This window comes from Bombyx mori, chromosome 2 (assembly GCF_030269925.1).
Source record: "Bombyx mori chromosome 2, ASM3026992v2".
NCBI classification, from domain to species: Eukaryota; Metazoa; Arthropoda; class Insecta; order Lepidoptera; family Bombycidae; genus Bombyx; species Bombyx mori.
Genome location: NC_085108.1, coordinates 1,040,021 through 1,062,824, shown reverse-complemented (window position 1 = coordinate 1,062,824; position 22,804 = coordinate 1,040,021). Strand labels below are relative to the sequence as shown.

The window sequence follows — 22,804 nt, the reverse complement described above, 5'->3', positions numbered from 1 at the left end:
GTTAATTGACCTCAAAAGAACAAAATTAGTTGTCGCTTCATTAATAAAAATTCTGTTAAAATCTATTGGATAATCAATTTTGGGTTTACTTTAAGATTTACAGACCCTAAACCCTTTAAGACATGTCCCTTAATTCAGTTCTCTGCATAGAGATGATGAAAAGTTTTTGTTTGACTAAAACCCAACTTGTTTACTGTGTATGAGTTGAGCCTTGATGAGTTTATGTGGACGCAATCGTGTTGAGATTGAGCATTGACTACTTGGTGAGCCTTGAAGTCATCCACCCATTTAGGACAGTTTTTTTTTTTTTTTTTTTCCCTCCCTTAGCTGATATGAAGCGGGCTAATAGGTGAGCTCACGGGGCTCAAACCTGACGTTGTTGCTAACACGAACTCTAGCAAGAGCCGCACTTCGCAGAATCTACCACCGGATCGGGGACGCGACCCACTGAGAAGATCCGTCGAGAAAGTCAGTGGGCTGTGTCTGTGGGTTAATTTACTCGTCGAGCCCTTCGTCGCAAGCGACGGGTTCGAGGTTTTATTTGGTGTCAGCATCAACAGTTCGATGTTTTTAATTAAATTAATTCAATTAAGTTTACCCGATTCAAATAGCTAGCAAAAAGTTTTTTGTTATGATATTTTTTCGAAATTTTTAACTTTCAAGGTCTCTCCTGTAATGTTGCAGAAACCTGGGAAACCCTTCGATATATGGACCGTTTATTTTGAAAGTGGTGTAAGTCCATTTTTGAACAGAATGAGCTATCACGTAATTCATGCTTAATTTAATGTAAATTTTTGGAACGAAGCTCCTTACGGCAGGCTTGGAGGGGATAGGGATTTTGCTGCGCGACCGAACTGAAAAAAAAAAAAAAAAAAATGTGATAGTAAAACCGTAAGAAAAAATCCGTGGAAAAAAGTGCGTGGAATAAAACCGTTAAATGAGACGTGCGCAGGCGCGACAGTCGCTACTCGTGTAGGAAGAAGGCGTTGCTTCATCGACGACTTCAGACCGCAGCTACCACCATGGGACAGTGGTTCCGGAAGTGGCGCATCGACATTAACCCCACGAAAAGCACAGCGGTGCTCTTCAAAAGGGGTCGCCCTCCGAACACCACGCTGAGCATCCCTCTCCCGACTAGGCGCGTCAACACCCCCGCCCCCGCCGTTCGCCCAATCACGATGTACGACCAGCCCATACCGTGGGCCCCGAAGGTCAAATATTTAGGCGTCACCCTCGACAGTAGGATGACATTCCGCCCCCACATCAAGACGGTACGCGACCGTGCCGCCTTCATTCTAGGACGTCTCTACCCGATGATATGTAGGCGAAGTAAAATGTCCCTTAGAAATAAGGTGACACTCTACAAAACTTGCATACGCCCCGTCATGACCTATGCAAGTGTAGTGTTCGCTCACGCGGCCCGCATACACTTAAAATCCTTTCAAATTATTCAATCCCGTTTTTGCAGGATAGCCGTCGGAGCCCCGTGGTTCGTCAGGAACGTCGACCTCCATGACGACCTGGACTTAGAGTCCATCAGTAAGTATCTGCAGTCGGCGTCCATGCGCCACTTCGATAAAGCGGCACGACACGAGAACCCTCTCATCGTGGCCGCCGGTAACTACATTCCCGATCCTGCGGACAGAATGGAAAGCAGTCGACGTCGCCCTAAACACGTCATCTCGGATCCTCCTGATCCACTAACGGTGCTTTTAGGTACTTCAAGCACCGGTCACCGTTCTCGTCGAACCCGTCGCTTGCGACGAAGGGCTCGACGAGTAAATTAACTCTCAGACACAGCCCACTGAGTTTCTCGCCGGATCTTCTCAGTGGGTCGCGTTTCCGATCCGGTGGTAGATTCTGCGAAGCACGACTCTTGCTAGGGTTCGTGTTAGCAACATCGTCAGGTTTGAGCCCCGTGAGCTCACCTACTAAAGTTAAGGCTACGCTGAAATAGCCGCTAGGGCTATCAGCTTAGGTAGGAAAAAAAAAAAAAAAAAAAAAAAAAAAAAAAAAAAAAAAAAAAAAAAAAAAAAAAAAAAAAAAAAAAAAGCGACAGTCGTATACACAAGCGAGTAGTGTATAATACCTTTCTCTTTCTCCCTCTTTCTTTTCGTTCTCTCATCCATTCTCTTTCTATTTTACGTAATTTATTATTTCCTAAAATACTGAATTTCCTAAATACTTTCCTATACTTAAATAAAAACTAACCAGCAAAATTTAAGAGAAAAATCAAGAAAACCTACATAAAATTGAGCACGATTTTTTTTTTTGCAAATTGTGTCGATTCTACATTAGCCGAAGGAACTTCGTTCCTACCTGGTGTCCCACGACACCACATTTTTCTTTTTTTATATACAACTAGTCCGTGTTTAGTTTCTTAAAAAAAATCCCATGTTTTATACAACTTAAAATCGGTCGGTAAATGAAAAATTGCATAATCGTCGATTATAAAAGTGGTGTAAGTCCAATTGACAGAGGTAGGTGGCATAGCCAGACCTCATATGATTTGCCTGTATTTTTAAATCAACAAATATAGTAGTAACCTTTAATTTTCTCGAAACAAAATAAAATGGACTTACACCACTTTCAAAATAAACGGTCTATATATTTACCAAGAACAATAATTTTAGATTATATTTCGTGTCCCTTTGAAAAAGAACAGCATTAATCTTTGACTTTTATAAAGTCGCTTCTGTATTGGCTTATCGTGTCAAGAGCAGATCTACACGGCTATCACAGCGATAACGTATCGCTTACGGTGGCCGGTCTTGTAATAATGATAAATTGCTGATAACGCGACGTCTAATATGAAGTAGTAAAGCTCGCGGGGATTAAGTTGGATACTTAGATGTACCACGATAACTCGTCTTCCGTGACAATGTTGATGCTAAACTTCAACCAATAAGGAAATGGGCTCCAATAAAGTCTAACAGAGAATATTGACGTCAATGCAATCCAATTTCTCAAGTACTCGGGAAAATTTGGAGGAAAGATCATTACCGAATGGTACCCTAGAGATGGTGGAAGCAATAGATGAGATGGTTGGATTTTCGATAGGTAGCGGCTTGGCTCTGGCATTGTTTAAGTCCATGGGCGACGGTAACCATTCACCATCAGGTGGGCTGTATGCTCGTCTGCCTACACGGACATTTAAAAAAAAAGATGGGACGATGAGATATAGTTGACAGTCCCTCCTAACTGGAGCAGGGCTTTCTAAAGATAGACAACAATGGTATCACTATATAGTTATAAATATGTTATGAACAGATATGAGTAGAAGGTTTATTTTGATAATATCCTGAAAAGCACCCCACGCTTTATTACAATAAAATAATTTTAACTTACACTATTTTTAATTAAAATTTATTAAAATTTATTTTCTATATTTTAGTTGCATTTGGTATAAAAGCGTATTTTGTTAGTTTTTTTAAACTATTATTTTTCTTCTACCTACGCCGAAAGTCAATCTTTTCCTCCCGCTGTACAGGGAAGAAAGTGTAACTTTTCCTCCCTGGGTACTGACAAGTGCGCATGCGCGTTAGTGTCTGCGTCTGCTCTCACACACCTAAAATTCTCCGCCATTGTTGTGCTCGGGTAATTTGCAATATTGTGTTTAGTGTAAAAGTGAAATAAACAAAAGGCAATAAAATTTAATAGTCAAGTCAAAGATGAGTCATACATCAGTTCATCAGACAATTCTTATTTAATTAGTAGTTTATTTAGTTTTATAATTAGTTTATTTAAAAATTAAAAAACAGTTAAATTGTTTTTTAAAAAGGGGCTCCGCCCTCCCTACCCCCTGCCAGGGCTTTGCCCCTGGACCCCGACTCGGTACTCCACGACCTTTCGACCGGGTAGGAGAAAAAATAGTATCTACACCGCGGGAAAAAAGTAGAACATCTCACGCGGGAGGAAATGTCCTACTTTTCTCTCCCTTGGTGCACAATGTACTGTTATTTGACATGACGCTTTATACGTAGGAGCCGCCCATAATATGGTCAGACAGTGAATTCAATTATCGGAGTTGCGTACGAGGAAGCGTTCCGACCGAATGAGCAAGACGACCGGCGAACTGTTACCGTTCTATTTCAACCTAGCGGCAAACGAACGGAAGCTGTTTCCTAACTGCATATATATGTATATATCTATACTAATATAAAAATCTACAGTGGTTTTTACGGATGTTCCGTTATAACTACTGAACTATTCATCCGATTGACTTGAAACTTGGTATCCATTTAGAAAATACATGAACTTAATGGATAGGCTAATATTTATATGAGTGTTGGACTCCCTGCACCAGTTGCGGGGGCGTTAATGATGAGAATCTTTGTGGGGGTGAGAAATAATAATGTTAATTTTAAATGCCCAGCGAAGCGGACGGGTACAGCTAGTTCTGTATATAATAATATATACCGTATATGCTGATAGCCTTGAGAGGCTATATCAGCTTCTCCTTGTCGTGTAGGTGAGCTCACGGGGCTCAAACCGGGAGTGTTGCTAACACTGGCCCTAGCAAGAGCAGTGCTTCGTAGAATCTACCACCGGATCGGAAGCGCCACCCACTAAGAAGATCCGGCGAGAAACTCAGTGAGCTGTCTATGGGTTGATTCACTCGTCGAGTCCTTCGTCGCAAGCGACGGGTTCGACGAGAACGATGACCGATGCTTGATGTACCTTAAAGCACCGTTAGCGGATCGGGAGGATCTGAGATGACGTGTGGTAGGCGACGTCAACTGACAGTAAAAATATTATAGCTATTTATAATGAACTAGAGGTCCCGCAGTAGTCGAAATTCGACTATAATTAATTGGAATTGTAAGTTTGTACACTATTATGATTGTATTTTATACTTCTATAATCGCAAATATCGCCAAGGCTACACTATAAAAAATATTAACAAAGACAAACAATATTTAATGTATTCTCAATTTGACAACAGACGTCAAGAACAAAAGTTTGACAATAAATAGTATGCATGCGTGTGTGCGTCAAATACATGGTATGTAGTGTGTGTAATGTTTTCTTTATTCATTTAATGTATCTTTTATGCATTATTTAAAAAAAATATTAGCATTGTGCACTTCTTCTCTATATTCTCTATAAGTGTTGAAAATTTCATACTCCTCCGTCCGCGCAATTTTCATAAAAAGGGATACAAAGTTTTTGCTTCACGTATTAATATATAGATAAAGAATGGAAGATCTTCTAATGTATATAAATAGTTTTAGATAATTCCCGATGTTTCAATTACAGGTGTGGGCAAAACGAGCTTGGTCGTGCGTTACATCGGGAAGATGTTCTCGAAGCACGTCTCACCTACCATCGGAGCGTCTTTCTTCACGTGTAACATTAGCGTGGAAAACGCAAGAGTCAAACTCCAGGTACGCACTTTTTTTTTTATTGCTTAGATGGGTGGACGAGCTCACAGCCCACCTGGTATTAAGTGGTTACTGGAGCCCATAGACATCTACAATGTTAATGCGCCACCCACCTTGAGATATAAGTTCTAAGGTCTCAGTATAGTTACAACAGCTGCCTCACCCTTCAAACCGAAACGCATTACTGCTTCACGGCAGAAATAGGCGGGGTGGTGGTACCTACCCGTGCGGACTCACAAGAGGTCCTACCACCAGTGAGCTACCCGTGCGGATTCACAAGAGGTCCTACCACCAGTGAGCTACCCGTGCGGACTCACAAGAGGTCCTACCACCAGTTAACGCTACGCACTGATTCCAGCTTAACCACTGTCACGAAATTCACACCATAATTAATTTTAGTCTTCTTACAAATGAGACCGTCAGCGTAAAAGTGGCCTAAGCTTACAATAGTTAGTATGGAGGTTTGAATTTTCATGAATTTGAATTTGAATAGGCAAAAAAACAATACCCGCAAAAATAATGTTTACAAAGCTATCTGTTATGTAGGGGTGAAACTATGGATAGGCCGGTTTTGCATCAAAATTTATTATATCTATCGTATCCATCTATCTATATATATAAAAATGAATTGCTGTTCGTTAGTCTCGCTAAAATTCGAGAACGGCTGGACCGATTTGGCTAATTTTGGTCTTGAATTATTTGTGGAAGTCCAGAGAAGGTTTAAAAGGTAAATAAAAAAGCTCGGAATTAAATAAAAATACCAATTTTGATTTTCCTTTGATGTGTCCCCCGTCGGACGGATTCCTTATGTTTGTTTTAAGTTTATTTTATACAAAAGCTTAGGTCTTTTATTTATCGATTGAGGCACTACGAAGTCTGCCTGGTCAGCTAGTTTTAAATAAATTCCAATATACGTCATATAAGCTTGAATATAAAAAATTGTGGGTAAGGCCACTTTTGCGCTGATGGCCCCAAATTAACAGTAGTTATAACCAAAACATTTGTAAGGTATTAATAATATTGGCTAACACTAAGTATACTATTACGCGCTGGGGTTCGGGATAAATAAAAATGTTCCACCAAAGTACAACTTAAAACTGTATTTATCAATTAGAACACTGCACAAATACTTTAAAACTCTCAATTCGCTTCTTCCGCTTCGCTTCAGGTGATCCGTTCGCTGTTTCGCTTCGAGTAGTTCCGATTACTAATTGACTGCGTGCCATCCCTGCAACGCTTTTATAGCCGATACCTCATCCCTAGAATTATCGAGAATATTCCACACATCTCTAGTATTGTGTTTCCGCTATCTGACAATAGATGGCGTTGTACTTCTCGAGCGTTCTAGGTGCTACTAGATCCTTCGATATTCGTTCGACTATACGGCGATAGATGGCGTTACTCTTACCCGGTGTAACAGTACCTTCTCTTGTCAAAAGTTTTGGCCGGTCGTTTGTCTAGATACAGTAGATTGGGGGGAATTGGGACCCATTCCAATTCCAACACAATTTTTCAGCGGTTTCTCTTAGGGTAATACCAATAAAATTGAAGTTAAAATGGTTCCGGAGGTAAAAATTTTCACATACGATGCATTGTTTAGTTCATTGAAAAATATACACAAACTTCAAAATTAGCTTGATCCGATTCACCTTGGCTTTTGGGGTGAATCGGGTCACATATGGGGATAATAAATAGTCTTTCGATCGGGGTGGCACTGTTTAGTTGTGTCCTAATTCAGTGATAAATTTATTATATAAAAAAAGAATAATATTCCTAACTTAAGAGTACATGTTATTATCCGCAACACGCTTCGTCAGATTACAGAAATACAGTTATCAGCAACATGCTTCGTCAAAGAGTTTAGTTGTTGGGTAGGGACTTACTTTTAGGTAATTAACTTTTCAATATCTCTAATCAGTTACAAAACTCCGATGACTAAATTCAACTATTTAATGTTCTTAAACACTAAATAAAAGTCCTTTTCTGTTCAACAAATTTAAATCTTACAAAAGCATTGTGACAACCACGATTTGTCCCTACTCTACTTCTAGTTCCTATTCCCCCAATCTACGGTACTTATTATTCGTCTTTTAATCTCAAAAAGCGCGACGATATTCACTCGTGCTGTCCATGGACCCGTAAGCTTGTCTACCCATGCAGAAAAAATTAAATAGTACATAGATCGGTACTGAAAAAACCAGGGCAATTTGTAGTGTCAACAAACAAACTTACCAAATATTTGTGTAACATTTCTAGTATTTTATTGCCTTTGTAAAGAGATAAGCATACGGCCCGCCTGATAGTAAGTAATCACCGCCGCTAATGGATGAAAGCAAAGCCAGACTTTTGTCCACTTTTCGTCACTAATCAGTTCAATGACAAACATAAGTCCAAAATACAATTATACGTATAGATATAAATAATTATTGTTTATCTAAATTTGTGCACTGTTTTCTCGGTTTTATTATGCGTGCAGAACCTTTTGTGGTTAGCTGGAAGAAAACTCATTAAGTGATTAATTCTGTTTTTTTTTTCCTACCTAAGCTGATAGCCTCGAGAGGCTATTCCAGCGTAACCTTAACTAGTAGGTGAGCTCACGGGGCTCAAACCTGACGATGCTGCTAACATGAACCCTAGCAAGAGCCGTGCTTCGCAGAACCTACCACCGGATCGGAAACGCGACCCACTGAGAAGATCCGGCGAGAAACTCAGTGGGCTGTGTCTGAGAGTTAATTTACTCGTCGAGCCCTTCGTCGCAAGCGACGGGTTCGACGAGAACGGTGACCGGTGCTTGAAGTACCTAGAAGAACCGTTAGTGGATCGGGAGGATCCGAGATGACGTGTTTTGGGCGACATCGACTGCTTTCCATTCTTTCCGCAGGATCGGGAATGTTTTTTTTTTTTTTTTTTTATTGCCTTTGTAGGCAGACGAGCATACGGCCCACCTGATGGTGAGTGGTTACCGTCGCCCATGGACTTCAGCAATGCCAAGGGCAGAGCCAAGCCGCTGCCTACCGATGCTATTAATTCTGTAAGGTCCGTCTTGTAACTAAAATTTTGATATATAACAACAATAGCGAATGTATTGGTCATTATTTGCTTATCACGAATTATTGCACTTTAATATATGAGTCGAATAATGTTTTGATAACATTGCTATCGGAACTCACATAAATAATTGATAATTCATTGTCGTTCCGGTGGTACGCAAATGTGCCGTTAGATGTATTGACATCGCTACAACCGCTGGTGTAGTGGTAGGTCAGGCGGCAGACTTTTGAAACGCCCGTCCGACTTTTGGTCCCCGGGTCGTAAACTAACTGTTACGCGCTGGGGTTCGGGATAAATAAAAAAAAATTCTACCGAAGTGCAAATTAAAACTGTATTAGCTTAAAACACTTTAAAATTCTCAATTTACTTCTTCCGCTTCGCTTCAGGTGATCCGTTCGCTGTTTCGCTTCGATTAGTTCCGATTATTAACTGACTGTGTCATCTCTGCAACGGTTTTATAGTCGAGACGAAATCCCTAGAATAGTCGAGAATATTCCACACAAGTCGAGTATTGCGTGTTTCCGCTATCTGACAATAGATGGCGTTGTACTTCTCGAGCGTTCTAAGTGCTACTAGATCCTTTGATATTCGTTCGCCCATTCGGCGATAGATGGCGTTACTCTTCCGGCGTAACATAACGTTAATGTAGAGCCGTGTGTGTGTGACTGGTTTACAAGGCTTTGTTTGTGTGTGTGTGTGTCAGGAAAATCCGTCGATGCAGTAAATTATTATTATTACGTCTAAAGCTGCTTTCATACTACGCTATACCATAGCGCCATATAGTATAGCAGCGTATACTTAGCCAATAATATATAGTATAGTACAGTGTGAACGTGTCTATAACAATGTATGGTGCGCGATATTGTTGTGCTATGAGCTATACACTATATGCTATTATATTATAGCGTAGTCTGAAAGCAGCTTTATCCTTGGACCGAAAAAAGTAGTCTCTATTTCGGCCGCGATACGATCCATGCTAGAGTCCGACCTCGTTAGTTAGGGCTGACGATAGCAAGACGCGTTTTCAGAGATCTTTTTTGGCCACGTACCGCCCGGCTTTGGAATGAGCTCCCCTCCACGGTGTTTCCCGAGCGCTATGACATGTCCTTTTTCAAACGAGGCTTGTGGAGAGTATTAAACGGTAGGCAGCGGCTTGGCTCTGCCCCTGCCATTGCTGAAGTCCATGGCCGACGGTAACCACTCACCATCAGATGGGCCGTACGCTCGTCTGCCTACAAAGGCAATAAAAAAAATTAAGAATAAAAATGTGAGCCGTCACGGGACGCCTGGCAGATGTGAAGCATCGACATTATTTTGTAAAAGTAATATGCAGAAAAGAGCAGATTGTGATAGGAACTAAATATGTCATAATGATAAAATAAAATATTACGAAAAAATAATTTGTTTTCAAGTAAAACACAGGTTATGGGTACTGTAGTAAACAACCCTGTATACACTACGGAGTATACACTATAGGCATCCGAGCTCAGTGTAGCGAGAGAGACGGCTTAACGCCGGATCGAGGGGGAGAGAATCGCACAGTCGATTGCGCATGGCGACGCGTCGTCACGGTATGCGTCGCCACGCCAGAAATCGTTTTTACGTGCGGCTATAGATGTTTCACATCAAAAAGACGCTGAGCAAAGTGCCGCCCTTCCGCAGGTCTGGGACACGGCTGGTCAGGAGAGGTTCAGGTCAATGGCCCCGATGTACTACAGAAATGCCAACGCGGCGCTCCTGGTCTTCGACATCACGAGCATGCAAAGCTTCACAGCCATCAAGGGCTGGGTCAAAGAACTGCAAAGGTAAGGATATTTTTTTTCGGTTCACGGTTTATGAGATCACGACTCTTGTTCTTTGTCTCCACCTTATCCCACTAGGTGGGGTCGGCACAGCGATTTTTTCTCTTCAATTCTCCTCTATCAGCCGTCATCTCAACACTCACTCCTCTCTCTCTCTCATATCGTCATTCACACACTCCGTCCATGTCTTCTTCGGTCGACCTATTCCCCCTCTACGTAATTGGTACCTGTCATTTGTCAACTTGGTAATTGGTGCCCGTCATTTGTAAACTTGGTAATTGGTGCCTGTCATTTGTCAACTTGCTAAATAGGTACCCGTCATTTGTCAACTTGGTAATTGGTACCTGTCATTTGTCCACTTGGTAATTGGTGCCTGTCATTAGTCCACTTGGTAATTGGTGCCTGTCATTTGTCCACTTGGTAATTGGTGCCTGTCATTTGTCCACTTGGTAATTGGTGCCTGTCATTTGTCCACTTGGTAATTGGTGCCTGTCATTTGTCCACTTGGTAATTGGTGCCTGTCATTTGTCCACTTGGTAATTGGTGCCTGTCATTTGTCCACTTGGTAATTGGTGCCTGTCATTTGTCCACTTGGTAATTGGTGCCTGTCATTTGTCCACTTGGTAATTGGTGCCTGTCATTTGTCCACTTGGTAATTGGTACCTGTCATTTGTCCACTTGGTAATTGGTACCTGTCATTTGTCAACTTGGTAATTGGTACCTGTCATTTGTCAACTTGGTAATTGGTGCCTGTCATTTGTCAACTTGGTAATTGGTGCCCGTCATTTGTCCACTTGGTAATTGGTGCCTGTCATTTGTCCACTTGGTAATTGGTACCTGTCATTTGTCAACTTGGTAATTGGTGCCTGTCATTTGTCAAGTTGGTAATTGATACCTGTCATTTGTCAACTTGGTAATTGGTGCCTGTCATTTGTCAACTTGGTAATTGGTGCCTGTCATTTGTCCACTTGGTAATTGGTACCTGTCATTTGTCAACTTGGTAATTGGTGCCTGTCATTTGTCCACTTGGTAATTGGTACCTGTCATTTGTCAACTTGGTAATTGGTACCTGTCATTTGTCAACTTGGTAATTGGTGCCTGTCATTTGTCCACTTGGTAATTGGTACCTGTCATTTATCAACTTGGTAATTGGTGCCTGTCATTTGTCCACTTGGTAATTGGTGCCTGTCATTTGTCCACTTGGTAATTGGTACCTGTCATTTGTCCACTTGGTAATTGGTGCCTGTCATTTGTCAACTTGGTAATTGGTGCCTGTCATTTGTCCACTTGGTAATTGGTACCTGTCATTTGTCAACTTGGTAATTGGTGCCTGTCATTTGTCCACTTGGTAATTGGTACCTGTCATTTGTCCACTTGGTAATTGGTACCTGTCATTTGTCCACTTGGTAATTGGTACCTGTCATTTGTCAACTTGGTAATTGGTGCCTGTCATTTGTCCACTTGGTAATTGGTACCTGTCATTTGTCAACTTGGTAATTGGTACCTGTCATTTGTCAACTTGGTAATTGGTACCTGTCATTTGTCAACTTGGTAAATTGGTACCCGTCATTTGTCAACTTGGTAATTTGTATCTGTCATTTGTCAACTTGGTAATTGGTACCTGTCATTTGTCAACTTGGTAATTGGTGCCTGTCATTTGTCCACTTGGTAATTGGTGCCTGTCATTTGTCCACTTGGTAATTGGTGCCTGTCATTTGTCCACTTGGTAATTGGTACCTGTCATTTGTCAACTTGGTAATTTGTATCTGTCATTTGTCAACTTGGTAACTGGTACCTGTTATTTGTCAACTTTGTAATTGGTGCCTCTCATTTGTCCACTTGGTAATTGGTACCTGTCATTTGTCAACTTGGTAATTGGTGCCTGTCATTTGTCCACTTGGTAATTGGTACCTGTCATTTGTCCACTTGGTAATTGGTACCTGTCATTTGTCAACTTGGTAATTGGTGCCTGTCATTTGTCCACTTGGTAATTGGTACCTGTCATTTATCAACTTGGTAATTGGTGCCTGTCATTTGTCCACTTGGTAATTGGTGCCTGTCATTTGTCCACTTGGTAATTGGTACCTGTCATTTGTCAACTTGGTAATTGGTGCCTGTCATTTGTCCACTTGGTAATTGGTGCCTGTCATTTGTCAACTTGGTAATTGGTACCTGTCATTTGTCCACTTGGTAATTGGTACCTGTCATTTGTCAACTTGGTAATTGGTACCTGTCATTTGTCAACTTGGTAAATTGGTACCCGTCATTTGTCAACTTGGTAATTTGTATCTGTCATTTGTCAACTTGGTAACTGGTACCTGTTATTTGTCAACTTTGTAATTGGTGCCTGTCATTTGTCCACTTGGTAATTGGTACCTGTCATTTGTCAACTTGGTAATTGGTACCTGTCATTTGTCAACTTGGTAAATTGGTACCCGTCATTTGTCAACTTGGTAATTGGTACCTGTCATTTGTCAACTTGGTAATTGGTACCTGTCATTTGTCAACTTGGTAAATTGGTACCCGTCATTTGTCAACTTGGTAATTTGTATCTGTCATTTGTCAACTTGGTAACTGGTACCTGTTATTTGTCAACTTTGTAATTGGTACCTGTGCGTGGGATTCGAACACCGATACGAGCAGACCTCGCGTCTTATCCACTAGACCAGGTGTGAGCAAGCTTTTTAATCAATGGGTCAATTTTAATATATATATTTTTTGGTGAGCCCCTCTAATATTAACTCTTATTAATATTTTACGAAACTTTATATTATATTAGATTAAAAACAATATAAAACTATAAAAAAAGGAAAGATTTTCATATAGAAATTCTAATGCAAGATAAAACACACACAAGAAAAGAAGAGAAAAATGAATTGATGAGAGAAGAGTCGATAAAGTAAATTCAAAATTTTAGAAAAGCCTGGCTGGTCGCGTGTTGCTCATCCTTGCTCTAGACCTGGACGAATTTCAGCCCTTCAGTCTTTGTTTCAGCAATGTTCCAGAGGCGATGGTGTTGTCCGTTGTCGGCAATAAAAGCGATCTGGAATCCCTGAGAGCGGTCCCTTACAATGAGGCGACGCAGTATGCCGCCACCATCGGGGCCGCTTACTGTGAAACGTCCGCGCTGCACGATCAGGTACTCGATTTCACATAGCACTTTTTTTTTATTGCTTAGTTGGGTGGACGAGCTCACAGCCCACCTGGTGTTAAGTGGTCACTGAAGTCCATAAACATCTATAACATAAATGCGCCACATGCGCCACCCATCTTGAGATATAGGTTCTAAGGTCTCAGTATAGTTACAACGGCTGCCCCACCCTTCAAACCGAAACACATTGCTGCTTCGCGGCAGAAATAAGCAGGGTGGTGGTACCCACCCGTGCGGACCCATAAGAGGTCCTGCCACCAGTAACAAGATATGTTTTAACGAGTATATTGCCTGGCGATATAAGCTGGTAAGCAGTCATTGTCGTCTATGGACCTCACGGGGCACAGCCAAGTGCTCTGCCGCATATATCTTAGCCGCCAGAACCTAAGGCTAATTCACTGTTCAGGGCATCGAAAAAGTATTCAAGAATACCGCGATATCACTGCTGCAACTGTCCTCCAGTAACCTGGTCTCCTCGCTGCGGTCCTATGATTCAACAGAAGAGAAAATTCCAACAGGTAAACCTATGGGCTTTTTGATTGGCGAGGCTGCTGACCGCGGGCTCTTAGTTCCAGTCCACTCGGGAGCCTGGTGCAGTGGCTATTGTCTTTAGACGGGCGTATCTGATGGTGAGTGGTTACCAATGCCGTGCAGCCAAGCCGCTGCCCAAACAATGGTAACAACTTACTGGTGGTAGGACCTCTTGTAATTCCGCGCGGGTAGGTACCACCGCCCTGTCTATTTCTGCCGTCAAGCAGTAATGCGTTTCGGTTTGAAGGGTTGGGCAGCCGTTGTAACTATACTGAGATCTTAGACCCTGGGTGGACGAGCTCACAGCCCACCTGTTGTTAACTGGTTACTGGAGTCCATAGACATCTACAACGTAAAAGCCGCCACCCACCTTGGGACATGAGTTGTAAGGTCTCACTTATAGCAGTACAACACTCCTTCACCCTTCAAGCCGAAACGCATTACTGCTTCACGGCAGAAATAGGCAGGGCGGTGGTACCTAGCCGCGCGGACTCACAAGAGGTCCTACCACCAGTAAAAGCAATAAATAAAAATGTTTGAAATTGACCTCAAGTCTCTGGTCTCCGGTAACCACTTAACACCAATGAGCCCGGCCTGACTAATAACGTAACGTTGTCGCGTCTGTATGTCATTGTATATGTCAATAACATGATGATTCATGATACATGTGACTAGGAGACGTATGGAAATGGTAGTAGTGCAAGGTAGAGGGGGAAGAGGTCGACCGAAGAAGACATGGATGGAGTGTGTGAATGACGATTTTTTTTTTATTTATTGCTTAGATGGGTGGACGAGCTCACAGCCCACCTGGTGTTAAGTGGTTACTGGAGCCCATAGACATCTACAACGCAAACGCGCCACCCACCCTGAGATACAAGTTCTAAGGTCTCAGTGTAGTTACAACGGTTGCTCCGCCTTTCAAACCGAAACGCGTTACTGCTTCACGGCAGAAATAGGCAGGGTGGTGGTACCTAGCCGTGCGGACTCACAAGAGGTCCTACCACCAGTAAAGATATGAGAGAGAGAGGACTGAGTGTTGAGATGACGACTGATAGAAGAGAATGGAAGAGAAGAATTCGCTGTGCCGACCCCACTTAGTGGGATAAGTTGGAGGAAGAAGAGACTATATGACCCCCGTTTCGCTGGCAGCCAGCACAACCAACGACCGCGCGACCCACACCGCCAAAGTGGAGCTGCCGGCCTGGAGCATCGACAGCATAGCGCACGGGGAACCCCAGAAAAACATGTGTTGCTAGCCTTCAAAAAAATTCCCCAAATTACGGGTAATCCGGCTCTGTTAATACCCAACCAACGAATCGAAGCAAAACTGCGGACAATATTGACAATGTTATTATTAATAATTCAGTGTCAGAGAGTGATAAAAGTCTGAAGTTTTCAGCTGATGTCTAGGGGCATCAGTGAGTGCTAGCCGTCACAGCGATGTGCTTGTATGCCCGTTAAGTCAATAATCAGTGAAATTGGTTAATGATAAATCGAAACTATTAACCACATGTGACGTCATACGTTGGGAGCGGCTTAACCGCTGATTCAACATAACGGCCCGTCTGACGTTAAGTCTTCGGGTATTCGTAAATTGAATCAGTAAAATTACTAATAAAATATATTTTGTAATGAAAATAGTAATTAAATAATGTCTTTTCCCACATGTATATCGACGCTTGAAAGGCAAACACGACTAAGCGACAATGAACTTTATAGTAGACTAATTTAAAGTTGAAATACCTGAAAAAAATTCTATTTTAACGAATCTACCTGTAGGATTGAAATGATTTTAATAGACCTAGAAATATATTTTGTTTTTGCGCATCGAATATTGGTTATTGCCTATCATTTATGTACAAAGCAGTTATTGTCGCTTGGTCACGTTTGCCTGTCAAGCGTCGATATGTTTAGGGGTCTGATAATTGTGACCTATTATTATTGCCATTTATTGCCTATTGGCTCGTAACAATACGATTATAATTGTTACTCAATTGGTTATATCGAGGGTTGAAAGATTATTTGATTTAAACGACATTTTTACAATTTTATAGGAGAACCATTTAAAGTTCATGAAAAGTCTACCCATCTCTCTCTCGCGCGGTCTAGCTTATGAGTGTGAAGGGGACAGTTAATGTTTTGCTTTTATTAATGTTTATAAATATAGCGTGGTCTTATTTTATTATTGTTTTAATATTAAATTATTATTGTCTTATTATAATTAGATAAGTTGACAAAAAATGCTATGCAATACCTTTACCGCGGCAATCCCTGAGTGCCACACGTTTTTTTTTTATTGCCCTTGTAGGCAGACGAGCATACGGCCCACTTGATGGTGAGTAGTTACCGTCGCCCATGGACTTCAGCAATGCCAGGGGCAGAGCCAAGCCGCTGCCTACCGCTTAATACTCTCGACAAGCCTCGTTTGAAGAAGGACATGTCATAGCATTTCACCAGGACAGGTGGGCGAACAAAAGCTCAGCCAGGATGAGTGGGATTTGTTAACAGCCGAGGGGCCTCCGAAGGAGACGAGCCTCGAACTCAGCTCAGTCGAGGATTACCTGAGGACTATTAAACTTGCTCTTGTCAATTGAAGTACTGCTATAGGATAGAGATAAGGAGCACTTTCTTGTATAAGGGACAAGTTGAAGAAGTGTCCGCCTGTAAATAGAGAGTTATTGTTGATCTTACTTCTTACTTCTTGATCTTACTCTATATTATCTGTGAGTGTGGAAAATTTCATACTCCTCCGTCCGCGTAATTTTCGTACAAAAACGTTCAAAGTTTTTGCTTCACGTATTAATATATAGATTATTATTTACGTAGGAAGTTTTTTTTTTCCGTCTTAATTTAGTATGTGTTACTATAATAGCTTATGGCGCTGTTTTAAAAAATTCTCCCACTTGCTACAGTGGCGCCACCTTAATTGACTCTCTCAGCGGACACTTTTTAAATACACTAAGTTGGTGCTCTTTCTTTCTACCCTACGTAAATTGAAGACATATTGAGGTATCTTCAAGCTCCAGTAAGAAATTTATTTGGTTCAATTTTCACAATCCAAGCTGACATTTTGTTATCTAGTTTAAATTTTATTTTTAATTCTGACATTATGTTTATGTCTTTAATTATAATAATGTTAATGGCAATGTTGTGTTAAAAAAAGTATTGTCATTTAAAGATATTAGTTTTTATCTGTATTTTCTAGTTTTTTAGTTAATTATTGACTTTTTGGCGGAAACGCGAGGAGTGAAGTTGTGTGATTTGTTTTATTTTGTCTATTTAGTGTTTCTTCAGGTTTAAATGTGTAATAACGGTGGTTTATTAACTGTTTAGTATCTGTGAAAGTGCAGTAATGTAGGGAAATTAAACAAAGCCGCTGGACGTAGCACTCGAGATCCTCCAAAAAGTCCACTGAAAAAATTTCAATAAACGATAACCATTTTACTGAGATTATATTTCATTCCATATCATCTCATTTCATTTAATTTCATTTCACTCCAAATTATCATTTTTCATAAAAAAAAGAATATAAATTAAAATAAGACTTGACCTAAAGGTCTTGGTTACCAGGTCATAAAATTCTTTAAAAAAAAATGTTAGTTATTTATATATATTTTTTTAAATATTAGATAGTACTTACCGTTTAAAATGTGTTATAAATTGTGATAATTATATAAAATTTGTACAATAATCGAAATATTGACGTAATTTGGAATTTAATTGATGTTATACAACACGTCAAACATGGCGCGACTGACTGATCCATCTTGGACTTAACTGATCCGAAGCCGGACTTCCCTGGATCAATTTTTGGGCCAATACGAAAATTTCATCGAAATTTGTTCAGCTCTTTCAAAGTCTACAGAGGACATACACACAACGACACATCTATACTAATATTATAAAGAGGAAAGATTTGTTTGTTTGTTTGTATTGAATAGGCTTCGAAAATTTTGAACCGATTTGAAAAATTCTTTCACTGTTTGGAAGCTACACTATTCCCGAGTGACATAGGCTGTAATCTTTTTTGAAAAAAATTAGGGATCCTTACTAAAACTCCAATAATGTAGCCCAAGGTGTAAAAAATTACCTAAAATATTCTTTACACCGCGTGCCCTGCGAAAACTATTGATGATAGAATAAAATAATGTACTACGACTTTGTAGAATACATTATTATTTACAAAAAGTGTCGCGACAGCATATGTCTAACTATTATAATTATGCCGCAATTAGTGTTCTTTTATTTAAAAAAATTAAACAACGTCAAATATCGTTGAAATTTTTGTTAAAGACCCGATCGGAGCCGGAGCGGGCCGCTTGTAAATATATATATCGAGGATTGAAAAGCTATTTGGTTTAAGCGACATTTATCTTTGTAATTAAAGGTCCGTTTTATTTGGTATTAATATCAACAGATCGATATTTTTAATTGAACTTCAATTAAGTTTACTAAGTTAGTAACAATTAACTTAGTAAGTTTAAAGAAGATTTTTTTTATTACCTATGATATTTTTTCCAAATTTTAAACTTTAATGGCTCTTTTATAAAGTTGCAACAATGTCGCTTGAACCAAACGGCCTTTCATCCATCGATATAATATGTATATATAATATACCTATATATTATAATCAGGGACGTCTTAAACTAGGATGGAGCCCTCGGGCACACAATAATTTGAGGCCCTTTTGGAAAATAAAAAAAGCGAATTATAATAACATTTTTTTACTGAGTTTGAGACCATTTATCAATCAAATACAGTATGATAAAATATGTCATGTATTCGAATGCTGCTGGTTTTTTGGTTACGATTTCGATAACGGTTTCTTTCGGGATTTCTGTTGAGCAAAATCTTCTATTATAGGCGTAGTATATGCCTTGTAAATACCTTCTGATTACTGATTTGTGAAAATGGTGTACTGTGCCCGACAAAAATGTTTTGAAAATAAACGTGTGAGAGAAATTGTCGGTCTTTCGGGCCCCCCTGAGAATAGGGGCCCTGGGCACGGGCCCCGTGTGCCCTTATGGTAAAGACGGTATTGATTATAATGGGCTTGGTCACGTTTACGATTAAAGTTTTATATACATATTCGCCACTATTGGGATTGTCTAAACTGAATTTCTTTCAACGACATTCCCTTACGTCTCGTCGAAGGACATTCTGGGGATAGCACCTTGTCACTGTCATTGTCCATGACAGCGCTATATAGAGACGAGTGATAATGCTGCCTTAACTGGAACGTTACAGGGTCATCGCGTGATTCATACATAATATGAAGCCGTCATCAGCGCAAAAGTGGCCTAAGCATACCATAGTTATTATGGAGCAATGAGGCTTAAAGGCTTCGTCAAACAGAACGCGTAATTAGCGCGCGTCAGAACGCTAAACTGACGGCGCGCTATGACGCCGAGATGTGTTGTACTACTATGGTAATATACCGTCAAACAGAGCCCCGGCGCTATAAGTACGCAGCGCTCTGTCGCGGCGTTAGGACGATTTGACGTCAGGCGTTGTTTTTATTATTATTATTTTTTTTTACAAATTTATTTTTTTACAAATTTTAGTTTTTCCGAGTGAATGTATGTTAAAATACTAGATAATGCTCGAAAAATTTATAGAAATAGTTAGAAAATACCCATGCTTATACAATGCCGCATCTAAATCACTCGATTTCTGAATACTTTTAAATTTTCACACTGCTATCGAAAGGCACTATGATTTGGCCAATGCGTTGCGTCAAGGAGCGTTGGACTCATCTAGTCAATTGGTGTGACATGAAAAGAGCGCGACGTTAAAACGCAGCGCTAAGTACGCTTTCTGTTTGACGAAGCCTTAAGTTTTCATGAATTTGAATTTGTGTAGGCAAAAAAACAATACGCGCAAAAATAATGTTTACAGAGCCATCTGTTATCTAAGGGTGAAACTATGGATAGATTTTGCATCAAAACTTATTATATTTCAAAATAAATTGCAATATACATAGTAATTATAAGCATGATTATAAAAAAATTTGGGTTAAGCCTCTTTTGCGCTGACGGCCTTATATATAACCTTGTTTTTGTTAATAGTGATTCTGAAACTAGAAAACGTGCGTTTGTTTGGGTACATAACGTTATATATGAGTCGACTATTATCAAAGCCGGCAATGTGACTTTTGGACAATGATTGGTAAATCAGAAAAACGAATTATTGACTTTGTATTCCATTGGCAGTCACAAAACTCTTCTGAACGACATCTTAGATAAATAACAGGTTAAGTATTAACCTTTATTTAATGCGGGTTTTGAACCGTATTCTTTGAAGGAGACGATTATATTCAAATCAATCTGTATTGACATATCAATAAAAATTTTTTGTCCAAATGCACAGATTGCCACCTTTGATAATAGACGACTCATATATCGAGACGTGAAAAGCTATTTGGCTTAAGCGACATTTTTACAACCTCACAAGAGAGTCATTTATAATTAAAGATTTGGAAAAAATATCATAACAAAAAAAGACTTCTTCAGATATTTGAATGGCGTAAACTGTCAATTAAAAACATCGAAGTGTTGATGCTAATCTATATCTATACTAATATATAAATCTACAGTGGTTTTTACGGATGTTCCATTATAACTACTGAACCGTGCATCCGATTGACTTGTAACTTGGTATCCATGTAGAAAATACATGTACTTAATGGATAGGCTATTATTTGAGTTTTGGACTCCCTAATAATAATGATAAATAAATAATAATATTAATTTTAAATACCCAGCGAAGCGGGCGAGTACGACTATACCAAATAAAAGGGACCTTTAATTACAAAGATGGCTTAAACCAAATAACCTTTTATTTCTCGTTATGTAAGTACCGTCCAGCTCCGGAGCGGAGTCCTCATAGCAGCGTTTCCTTACCACTGCCACCACAAAAGAGGATCACAAAGAGTCCTCATCGATAAAATATTGACGTAATTCTCTTTTATACTGGTGGTAGGAAGTCTTGTGAGTCCGCACGGGTAGGTACCACCACTTCACCTATTTCTGCCGTGAAGCAGTAATGCGTTTCGGTTTTAAGGGTAGGCCAGCCGTTGTATTGTTAAAACTGAGACCTTAGAGCTCATGTCTCGAGATGGGTGGTGGCGTTTACGATGTAATTGTCTATGGGCTCCGGTAGCCACTTAATACCAGGTAGGCCGTGAGCTCTTCCACCGATGTAGGCAATAAAAAAATATCTAAAATTAATAGAACACTTTTTATACCAGTGAGTTGGAAGGGGCTATTTTTAAATCCCCCCACCACTATGGAAGGACACGTATTAAAGTGGATGGTGATTTTGTTTAGTAGAAAAATTTATTGTCACTAATGTATCCGATTATAATTACTAAAATGGCGCCATAAAACAGACGCACGTACAACCGACAATAATACACTTAATAAAGTTATTTTATATTACGTCTCACGTATTTTAATAAAAGTATTGAATTTAACTGGAATTTGTTTTTTTTTTCGTATCCTGCTAAAGTGGCGTTTTTTTTTATTGCCCTTGTAGGCAGACGAGCATACGGCCCACCTGGTGGTGAGTGGTTACCGTCGCCCATGGACTTCAGCAATGCCAGGGGCAGAGCCAAGCCGCTGTCTATCGCTTAATACCCTCCACAAGCCTCGTTTGAAGAAGGACATGTCATAGCGCTCGGGAAACACCGTGGAGGGGAGCTCATTCCATAGCCGGATGGTACGTGGCAAAAAAGATCTCTGGAAACGCACTGTGGATGACCGCAGTGGCTCCAGGTAGTATGGATGAACTCTACTCCGGTGGCGGGCGGTGCGATGGTAAAAACGAGACGTTGGTATCATCTCGAACAATTCCTCAGAGCACTCCCCATGGAACAAACGGTACAAAATACAGAGGGAACCGAAGTCCCTCCGCAGACCCAGAGGTTCCAAACGTTCCGTGAGAATGGGATTATCGACAATCCGAACGGCCCTCATCTGTATGGAGTCAAATGGAAGAAGCAGGTATTTGGGAGCGTTTACTTAAACTATTGTTTGTTTGTTTGTTTACTAACTTTATTTAAATTTGTCGCACTGACAAATGTTCAACTTTTAATCACATTAGTACAGTATGGTTCTCGCTTGCAATATGTTTTAATGGCTAGGAGTTCTGATCTTGATAAGCTTGCCTTGAAATTGTTCTGAGATTTAAAAAAATCTAGAAAAGCGTTCGCACCGGATATGGAGGGTGGAGGTAAGGAGAACCGTCGCTGTGTGTGAAAAGTTTCCGTTAAAATCTGCTAAATAAGGGTGGCGCTACAGTAGCAACCGAGTAAATTTTAGAAAAGGCGCTGAAAGTTATTAGAATAAGATAGAGAAATAAAAAAGGGCGAAAGAACTAAGCACTACAACATCACAAAAAGTAATTTATTTAAAGCTGATAAGAAAATGCAATCGTTTTATCACAGCAATAATTTTAGGTTATATTGACGAAATTAGTTTAGACTACGTAAACATGTGAGGTCTTGTATATTACACTGTCACTAACTACTCTAGTCATTAATTATGTTAAATTTCCTAACTCAGCATACTTCAGTCAGTTAACAACTGCTCAATTCATATCGTACCCTGTGCCTATCTATGCTAGCGCGATTCTGGAGGATTTTTGAACTGTTATTTAGTGCTGAAAGTGGGACACTTATTCAAGTTTCTCACATATGAGACGGTTCTCCTTGCCTCTACCCTCCATACTGACATTATAGCCCGTTTGCCACATAGGCCAATAGATGGCGTTACTTCCCTCGTCGTTCCCTCACTAATGAGAATCATATGTCGGCCAATAGATGGCGTTACTTCCCTCCTAAAGTCGTTCCCTCACTAATGAGAATCGTATGTCGACCAATAGAT

General features: G+C 40.2%; 1 protein-coding gene across 1 annotated transcript; it reads left to right on the top strand.

Moving 5' to 3' along the window:
* The first annotated feature begins 949 nt into the window (after nucleotides 1-949).
* Nucleotides 950-21,393, top strand: LOC101740050 (uncharacterized). Its single transcript, XM_038017015.2, has 6 exons — nucleotides 950-1,539; nucleotides 5,260-5,387; nucleotides 10,098-10,240; nucleotides 13,232-13,376; nucleotides 13,795-13,906; nucleotides 15,069-21,393. The coding sequence occupies exons 1-6, from the start codon at nucleotides 1,023-1,025 to the stop codon at nucleotides 15,173-15,175; spliced, it is 1,152 nt and encodes a 383-aa protein (XP_037872943.2). The 5' UTR covers nucleotides 950-1,022; the 3' UTR covers nucleotides 15,176-21,393.
* Nucleotides 21,394-22,804: the final 1,411 nt, after the last annotated feature.